Consider the following 10229-nt stretch of genomic DNA (forward strand, 5'->3'; position numbering starts at 1 on the left):
TTTATCTTTTCTTCAAAATTTCGATTTTTTTTGCAAAATCAAATTTTTTTTTCTCCAAAATTCAGCTTTTTTAAATCCACGGGCAACGCTGGGTACTTCAGCTAATATTTATGTGTATGAGCAAAGAGCTTTATTATAGAGAGATGGTATCTTATAGAAATTCAATTAAATATCAATAAACTTTGATTTAATTTCCAAAAACGTTGAAAAAGGTTTTTCAAATTGGTGGAATTAAGCACATCATGATGAAAATTAAACTTTAAATTTTTTTTTGATTCACGTCAATAATCAATATACTTTATTCACATTTAAAATAAGAACAGTGACATTTTAAAAGGACCAATCAAAAAAAATATTAAAATTTTTTTATTTTTAGTGTAATGGATTTATTGCGGTTCCATAAATTTACCATTGGCTACGCCTGGACCAGTAACTATGGTTGCAGTGATGTCAAGGAACAGTTTCAGAATCTACTCAACATATCCCCTCTTCATAATATCAGGTACAGTCTTTTTTTATAATATCAATAACAGTCCCTTTACTTTTTACTGGCTGACGTGACCGGCGTTGCCCGTGGAATTTAAAAAATACGTTGGTAAAAATTCTAATTTTGAAGTGGAAAAAACACATTATTTTAGCCTACATAATCATATACAGGGTACCCATGGGTTCCCTAAAAAATCAGCCCATTTGGTCGAGATGTTTGGCCAGCTATATAATACATATATTACCCCAGGGTACCCATGGGTTCCCTAAAAAAAATCAGCCCATTTGGTCGAGATGTTTGGCCAGCTATAGCTAACATATAAATATAAATATATTAGCGAAAAGCTTTATTATATAGATAATATCAGGTACAGTCCTTTTATTTTTTTAGAGTATATTATTATTATTATGTTTAGGCCCCCTACTACTGGAGGATACCCTGCTGTCCTCCTTCTCACCGCTGACCATGATGACCGTGTAGTTCCTTCACATAGTCTCAAGTATATTGCCACACTGCAGGAGAAGATGGGGAACAATGAGAACCAGGTAAACCAAATATGACCCCAATGCTCGGCCAATTGTTCAGTCGCGAAGCTTGGCCTATAGACTTTCTTAGTTGCGGTGCTTGACCCTTAGGATTTAGTTGCGGTGCTCGGCCCACTGGGTGTTATAGTTGCGGTGCTTGATCTCCTAGACTTTCTTAGTTGCGGTGCTCGGCCCCCTGGGTTGCGGTGCTTGACCCTTAGGATTTAGTTGCAGTGCTCGGCCCACTGGGTGTTCTATTTGCGGTGCTTGACCCCCCTAGACTTTCTTAGTTGCTGTGCTTGGCCCCTAGGATTTAGTTGCGGTGCTCGGCCCACTGGGTGTTCTAGNCGTTCTAGTTGCGGTACTTGGCCCCCTGGGTGTTCTAGTTGCGGTACTTGGCCCCCTAAACTTTCTTAGTTGTGGTGCTTGGCCCCTAGGATTTAGTTGCGATACTCGGCCAACTTAGACTTTCTTAGTTGCGGTGCTTGGCCCCCTAGGCGATCCATTTGTGGTGCTCGGCCACCCTAGGCTTTCTTAGTTGCAGTGCTCGGTCCACTGAGTTATCCAGTTTAGTTGTGGAACTCGGCCACCGTAGGCTTTCTTAGTTGCGGAACCCGGAACACTAGCCTGTCCTGGCCGCTGTCTTAGACTCTCCCAGCTTTGGCATTTTATTTCTTAATCGTCATAGACGCAGCGCTGGGCTCTTTAGCCTTTCTTAGCCGCTGCGCTCAGCTTTATAGCCTTTTCTAGCCACAGAGGTTCAACGGATCATTAATCTACCTTTATTTATTTCATCCTCGTTTATTATGTTTTTCTTGTCCTAGGAGAATCCGTTGATCATCAGGGTTGATACTGACGCAGGTCACGGGGCCGGTAAACCTACTGCTAAGGTAACCTTTCTCACCTTTATCTGATGCACTTTTACATAGAAATCTAAACAAACATTATCATATTTAATATATTCATGTATTTTCTTATTTGTGGTTTCTCTGTAAATTGGAATGCCAATGATAGTCCATTTTAGAATTTTCCTTGCTTAGTTTTTAGTCCAGTTTAAAGATTAAACATTTAGAAATGGATACATTAAACTAGAACCCTAAAATTCATCATATTTTCCCCTTTTAAAAGGAAAATGATCAAATTATAATTAGTTACATAATTTTAATAAGTTTCCCCACCCCTCACCTTGGAAATATATTAAAAGAATTCCAATGAATGTTTTGTAATACAGCAGCACTCACAGAACTACTAAAGTTACCAAACGCAATATTCAAAACGGGTCAGAACCCCTCCCCCCTCACAACAAACCTTTCTTCCTTCTCTTTTTAAGTGATATCTAGCCATAACTCATAAAATCTAACTGGTTCTAAAATCCTTCATATCGCAAGCCGGGAAAAAATTTCAATTTTTCAATTCTCAAACATTAGATAAAAAAGATTGAAACCATTCGATTTCAAATTCAATTCCGGATTAGCCTAAACCCCTTTTAAATTTTCACAACCACTGTCTTCAGGATTTGTGTTTTGAATTTTTGAAAGCATAATCATTTTTTGATGGTTTTGTTAGTATTTTGACGTCTACTGTCTACTGTCTAGTGCCTAGTGTCTAGTACACTGATATCTTCTGTTTAATCGATTGAAAAGTATTTATTTGCTGTTTTGTATAATAAAGAATATATATCTTCTGTTAAGTCTATTGAAATATATAAATATGTTCTGTTTAGTCTAATGAAGAATATATATATCTTCTGTTTAGTCTATTGAAATATATAAATATGTTCTGTTTAGTCTAATGAAGAATATAAATCTTCTGTTTAGTCTATTGAAGAGTATTTATTTGCTGTTTAGTATAATAAAGAATATATATCTTCTGTTTAGTCTTTTGAAACATATAAATATGTTATGTTTAGTCTAATGAAGAATATATATGTTCTGTTTAGTCTATTGAAGAATAAATATCTTCTGTTTAGTCTTTTAAAGAATAAATATCTTATTTTTAGTCTACTAAAGAATAAATATCTTCTGTTTATTCTATTGAAGAATATATATCTTCTGTTTAGTCTATTGAAGAATAAATATCTTCTGTTTAGTCTATTGAAGAGTGCATATCTTCTGTTTACTCTGTTGAAGAGTATTTATCTTCTGTTTAGTCTATTGAAGAATATATATCTTCTGTTTAGTCTATTGAAGAATATATATCTTCTGTTTACTCTATTGAAGAATATTTATCCTCTGTTTACTCTATTGAAGAATATTTATCTTCTGTTTACTCTATTGAAGAATATTTATCCTCTGTTTACTCTATTGAAGAATATTTATCTTCTGTTTACTCTATTGAAGAATAATTATATGTTATGTTTAGTCTATTGAAGAATATATATCTTCTGTTTAGTCTATTGAAGAATAAATATGTTCTGTTTAGTCTATTGAAGAATATTTATATGTTATGTTTAGTCAATTGAAGAATATACTGATATCTTCTGTTTCTTGGCCAAGGCTCTGAACCTCAAATACAGGTAACAAAATAATAATTAAATTTTGAAAGGAACAAAATAAAAATTTCATTTTGTTAAGTTTGCGTAAACCTTTTTAATGTTTAACATTGGGAATTCCTAAATTGAGTAATTTTATCAGTTGAATCTAAAACTTGTGTGTAAACCTAGCAATGATTCTTTTAAAGTAATTGTTCAACTTTTGAAAATAAGTGACATCACAACAATTCTGGAATGAGGAACATAAAGCCAATCATATCCGATTGCTGAGTCATTTTTTGGCAAATTCACGATAACTTGATTTTTTTTTTATTTTACTAGATTGACAAAGAAAATTGGTGAAAACTGAACATTCAGAACCAATAGTTTACATCATAAACAAGCTATAGGACTTTTATTCTTGATTTAGTAAATAACAGGCCACAGAGGGATCTTTAATAAAATATGATACTTTTATAAAATATGGGACTTTTATAACTACCGAGTGCTTCGGACTGATGGGTGACTGTTTTATTTATTTATTTATATGCAGGATCCATAAGTCACTTCGATTTCGAAGGGTGGATAATATTATTTGAACCTCCTTAACAGCTTGATTTGATTTGCACGTAAAAACTTTTGTGTGTTTCTAATTTTAGAAACTAATAGATCAGATGTATTTTAAAATTGTGAGCAATCCCTTTAAATAACGATTTTTCCAGGAAGTAGGAGTTGAATCCAGTTCATCACAACAGTACAGTACAGTACAGTACAGTACAGTACAGTACAGTACAGTCCTAAGTCTGCTGTACACTATGTGTACACTTTCCATCTTCAAGAATTATATTTATAAGTCGTATATTTTAAAAAACATTTTTGATTAGATTTGTGTCTTTTGTGACCATTCATGTAAATCCAGGTATTTTTTACTTGAAGTATCCGTAATTAACTTTTTTAAGAAAATTGTGATTTACACCTAATTGTTTTTGTTCGACGAAAATATAAATTCAAAAATATTTGTGAAATTATGAGAAGATGGAGATTCAATTGTCTAGCTTCCGTTTGCTCAAAATGTATGATAAATGCAAAGCATTAAAGGAAGGAAATGGGGATATGTTGTCTACCTGTCCCCCCAGTCAGTTGGACCTTACAGTTACACTTGAATTGGAATTACAATGAATTCAAAGAGTCTAAGTTCAAAATATCAAAGTTTTACACCATCAAGTTGCAAAGATAGGAATTGGAACATTTCGTGGCAAAAACTCAGTTCCTTTATTTCATGTTTTCTTTAAATCTTGTTAAACAAAGAAGATGAATTTTTATTTTAAAATAAAAATGTTAGTTTTGATATTAACAAAATAACACTATTTCAGAGGAAATAAAAGAAATTGAAATTTGTTAAAATTCATTTTTAAATCTATTTTAGTATATAGTCGATAGGTGACATTTTTTCAGCAATGAACAATTTCATGTGATTTGGTAAAATATTTTTACAGAAGTTGGACGAAATAATTCATAGAAAAACTTGCAATCATGAAACTGATTTTCAAGTTTAAATTATTTATAAAAATGAATGAACTGTTTAAACCTGATATAAGATTTTAGTATATTAGTTTACATTGTCCCACGAAAAATTATTTTAAATCTCGTAAGTGTAATGTTTCGTATTAGAAATAAAATTCTGGAATTTTCTCAATATATTGTACTTTTACAGTTGTATGAAAAACTTTTCTTTTATCATTCTGTTCACATGTTAAAAATGGTTTTTTATTCATCAACAATATATAAAACTTTTTAAAGAACTGAACACTTGAATTACTCTTATTCTATCTAATCCGCCAAAATTCTTAGTTTTGAATATATGATGATACAAGTACCACTGATAAAATGATTAGAAAATTAGAGTTAAAGGCGAATGTTCAGTCACTTTGATCAAAACACGTTGATGTTTTTAAGTATTTTATTTGTCACTTTTTGAAACTGTTCGTGAATCCGTTTCCAGTCTTTAAATCTTGCTCCATTGGTAACCCTGCGTGGGTGTACTGAGAGTCAAGCTCAAAACCGGTTTTAAAATCTGATCCAGTTGAACCTAACTGGTTAAAGCCGGGTTTGATCTGACCCGATTTAAATTGAAATTGATTTGAGTCTTTCTCCAGCTTATCAGCAGTTACAGTTTGGAATCCGTTAGATTCAAATCGATTTCCGGACTGAAATTGATTTCCAGAACCAAATTGATTTGTGTGATTGATATTGGAACAGGGAACTTCTATGTCCAAGCATTCATTCATCGCCTAAAAACAGAAAATCAATAAATATTTATCTTTAAATAATTATGTTAGAACTTTTAAACTGTTAATAAAAAACTAAATGTATCGATTGCCATTCGGTGGACTAGGCTTGGTGCTTGAATATCTTTTTTTACCAAGGATGTATAATATTTTACATTTACATTATACAAACTTGCTTTTGACAGACCGCGAAAATAAGATTCAGCTGACAAGAAATGCTTAATAACTTTTTTATCAACAACGCTACAGAGGGCTAAAATCCCTTAACACGTGGATGTAATAATTGATATTGAATATTTTTCCGACGTATTTTAAAACTTTTTGTAAATCCTTATTAAAGTGAAATGTATAAAGGAGTTTTATTAGTGAGCAGGCCTTGACAAGTTGAACTAAGGACATGTATCACACTCCCCTATCTCAACTCTAAGGGCAAAACAACTTATATTAGACAAAAATAGCCCAACCAGGATAGGGTTAATTTTTTTCGAAACATGTTTAACAATTTAAGGTTTATAGACTGATGATGTACGCTAATTCTTTACTAATTGTACAGGCCATGTATTTCAATTCCAAAGGTCAATCTTTATATTAAGTACTCGGGGGCGATTTCTGGAAATATTTAAATGGAGAAATTGTTTTCCATGAAACTAATAAAACCCGGACTACTCCTTTATCGAGTGCAGGATTCCATTTTCACAGGAAGATGTACATTTACAGTCTTTTACAGAGAAAACGACGATAGTTATAGTTTATGATGATGATGTACGCATAATCCTTTACTTATTGTACAGGCCATGTACTTCACTTCCAATGGTCAATCTGTATATGCAGTACTCGGGGGTGATCTTCCGAAAATATTTAATTGGAGAATAATTGTTTTCCATGAAACTAATAAAACCCACTACTCCTTTATCGAGTGCAGGATTCCATTTTCACAGGAAGATGTACATTTACAGTCTTTTACAGAGTAATATTTCATCGTTAATAAACTGTTCTGAGAAAACTGAGTAAATTCAAGATACAAAACCTCCCCATACACTTGTATTCCAAAAGCGTACTGCATTTTTGATGTTTGTACTATGTACAATACACACGGACAGGTAGCTAAGATCCAGCCCCCCTGCATAGAAAGCACAGTCCCATTATAATACCATTCTGTTTATAACAAGAAGTATCTTAAGTTTTCCCATTGACATACAGGGTGTCCCACGAAACATGACAGTATGCAAGACGACTTGAATATCGTCTTGATTTTTGATATAATTTGCTGCATTTATTTGTCAACCTAATTTAGAAGTAAATTTCTAGAGATAATAATCACAAAATTCCCCTAGTCCTGCCATTTTTCAAAATGTGGTCTGCCTTTTTTGTGCTTTCAATTATGCCCGAGATATGAACAATTTGGTTCAGATTTCGACAATTTTGCTTTTATTTAACAAAATTGAAATCTGAACCAAACTCTTTATATCTCCGGTAATATTGAAAGCACAAAAAACGCAGACCACTTTTTGGAAATGCCAGGGCTAGGAGAATTATGTGATAATTGTTTCAGGAATCATACAAGTTAAAGTAGATAGAAGACTAAATGTCACAAATAAATTCAAATATCAAAGACGACTTTCAAGTCGTCTTGCTATTGTCATGTTTCGTGGGACACCCTGTATGTGATTTAGTTGACGAAAATAAAATTATTTTTGACTATTCGTGGAAAAGTATGTACGAAATTTATAAGAGATTCTGTGAAAACTGTTTTAGATTAGATTAGATCCAAATACATAGATAGATACTCCTCTTAATTTTAACGGTTTTTTCAACATTTCGAACACAAAAATATGATTTAAACCTTATGTAATTATGGAAGTCAATTTTTACGTTTTTAAATATCAAAATTCTTTAGAGTTTAGTTTAAAATAAGATAAAAACAATTGTTGTAATTTAAATTGACACATGTCATTCCCCTAGATACAATTTCACTGTGAAGATACGAATGACTATTTGTATTGAATTCAAAAACAGACGAGTTTGATTTTGGGAATTTTTGAATACAAAATGTACAATTCGGGGCCCCTTTTAGTTGGATGGATAGTAAAATGTCCGGCCAATAGTTCGACAAAGCGCAGTCAGCTGTGCTGTGCACTTTAGGGTTGTTAATCGTTTTTGAAAACGATCGTTAAACGATCGTTTTGTTTCGTTTTTCAATCGTTTTCAAAAACAATCGTTTCGTTTTCGGAAAAACCGTTTTTTACACGATTGTTGTTGAAAAACCGATCGCTTTTGAAAAAACCAATCGTTTTTGAAAAAAAATGTTATTGCTAATTATGTTAACGATCGTTAACGAAGGGAAGTCGTTAACGATTGTTAACAAAGGGTTGTTGTTAACGATCGTTAATGAAACGACGAATTTAATAAAAACGGTAGTTTTTTAGAAAAACAATCGTTTTTGAAAAAAAATTACATGCAACTTTATTGAATATCGTCTTACATGAAGTTAAACAGTTGTGGGGGAGCTAAAACTTCTTTATATTTTCTTAAAAACTATTCAATGATAAGTACAGATGCCTTTCAGGTCGGTTTCCTCTCTTTGTTAACGATCGTTAACGAAGGGTTGTCGTTCTTGATCGAAACGACAAGTTTTATAAAATCAATCGTTTTTAAAAACAATCGTTTCGTTTTTGATTTTTCGTCATCGTTTTCATAACGAAACGATCGTTTTTCAAAAAAAATGAAATGTACACAATTATGTTTTAATTTCTAAGAGTTATTGATAAGTCAAACTGTCTTTATCTATACAGGGTTTCCCAAGAAACATAGGAATTCAGTGACGAATTGAATATCGTCTTTGTTATGAATTAGGATTGTAATACCTAATTTCAAACCCAAAATATTTTATGTCTGCTAGAGTTTATCTTATGAAAAGGGTAAAAGGCTGTAAAGATTTGTCTATAATGTCTCCGCAAGATGAACAGTGTAGACGGACAAGTTTACTCTGTTTGTATACTGAAATTTTTTGTTTTACTAAGTACAACCGTATGCAGTCAAAACTTAAACAAAAAAAATGTGAACATAGCAGACGAAACTCTTACAGATTACAGCTTTCTCAGTAGGCATCACTATACTAAATCACAAGAATTTATTTAAAAAGACGATATCAAATTCGTCACTGAATTCTCATGTTTATTGGGACACCCTGAAGAATATAGCTCTTTGTTCATACATATATATTTGGAAGTTTGTATTAATATATTGACAGGGTTACCCAAAAAGGATGAGACTCAGAGACGATTGTACAGAATTTATTTAATCCGCTTTCTTGAATTCAGGGTTCCTTGTAGGCTAAAACTGACTTATTTCTGTGCTGAAACATTCAGAAAACAATCAAATTACTCATTTGAATGATGAAACCAAAAGTAAAACTTTAAATCGTCATATATTTTTAGTTTTGGGTCGTCTTTACAGTCTCATACTTTATTAGCTATAACTGGCCAAACGGCTGGACCAAATTGGCTTAAATTCTTTGTTTTTTTTTACCAAATCGTTTTTTATCTTCCAAATATTTTATTTATTTTTTATTTTAAGGGCAACGCCTGGCACTTCAGCCAGTAAATAAATAAATAAAAAGTCAACTATCATTCCTTGAAAATCAAAAATAACCGCCAAAGGACAGAGATTGGGTGGAGCTTACCTTATTAACAAGTTTGTCTAGCTGTTGTCCCCATGTTATAACTGAGCTAAAATAGTAAAAATGTTATTACCGAAATTTAACAACACGACTGAACCGAATAATCTCGTCCTAACAGAGATAGTTTCTAGAATTGAAAATAGACTTTGTTATGATAATGTTTTTTATTGAATTCGATAACACACAGAAAAGAAAATTTAGTTTTTGTGGAAAATATTAATATTTTCCATACTATAAACGTTGCATATAGATCGTTTAATATGATATGATGGAACCTTTTTTTTATTTTTTTTTTAAGATCAGAGTTGGGAACTCTTGTATTGTGGATATCGAGATCATTGCTTTTTCTAGATCTTTAGTTAATCTGCAGATTAATTTAATCTTTATTCGATATCCCGCATAGTAATCGTTCCAATTCAGAAGTCGAAGAGAGCTGTGATCAGGAGAGGAGTAGTTAAAATGAAGATATGGAAAGCTATAGTTTTTAAATATCCTAAAATTAGAATTCACACTTTGGACATCAAGAGATCAAGCAATTGTACAATATTAAAGTTCCCTACTCTGCAATCTGCATGTTAACCCGATCCCTTTGTAATAAGGAAATAAAAAAAATATCTTTGATAAATATGTAAAACTAGATTTATTTTTCTTTATATTTTGTTTCTTTGTCCTTTTGTGCTATAGCAAATTTTCCCTCCACCCCCTCTAAACCAATTTTCCCTCCACCCCCTCTAAACCAATTTTCCCTCCACCCCCTCTAACCCAATTTTCCCTCCACCCC

At 32.3% G+C, this 10229-nt stretch overlaps 2 protein-coding genes across 2 annotated transcripts in view; one reads left to right on the forward strand and one right to left on the reverse strand.

Moving 5' to 3' along the window:
• LOC111700474 (prolyl endopeptidase) overlaps window positions 1-4497 on the forward strand; it is a 42669-nt gene extending 38172 nt beyond the window's left edge. Inside the window, exons 9-13 of the mRNA XM_023471395.1 lie at window positions 377-502; window positions 903-1032; window positions 1836-1901; window positions 3465-3526; window positions 4204-4497. Coding sequence (XP_023327163.1) covers window positions 377-502; window positions 903-1032; window positions 1836-1901; window positions 3465-3526; window positions 4204-4210 — 391 coding nt within the window. The 3' untranslated portion in view covers window positions 4211-4497. The remainder of the gene's footprint in view (window positions 1-376; window positions 503-902; window positions 1033-1835; window positions 1902-3464; window positions 3527-4203) is intronic.
• A 332-nt stretch (window positions 4498-4829) lies between these two features.
• On the reverse strand, window positions 4830-9497 carry LOC111700520 (uncharacterized; the record flags this gene model as incomplete). The annotated part of the gene is given in 2 exon segments (XM_023471459.1): window positions 4830-5772; window positions 9452-9497. Coding segments are annotated over 2 exon segments (370 nt in total), but the record flags the coding sequence as incomplete, so codon positions are not given.
• Window positions 9498-10229: the final 732 nt, after the last annotated feature.

The sequence above is a fragment of the Eurytemora carolleeae genome, unplaced genomic scaffold (genome assembly GCF_000591075.1).
Source record: "Eurytemora carolleeae unplaced genomic scaffold, Eaff_2.0 scaffold88, whole genome shotgun sequence".
NCBI classification, from domain to species: domain Eukaryota; kingdom Metazoa; phylum Arthropoda; class Copepoda; order Calanoida; family Temoridae; genus Eurytemora; species Eurytemora carolleeae.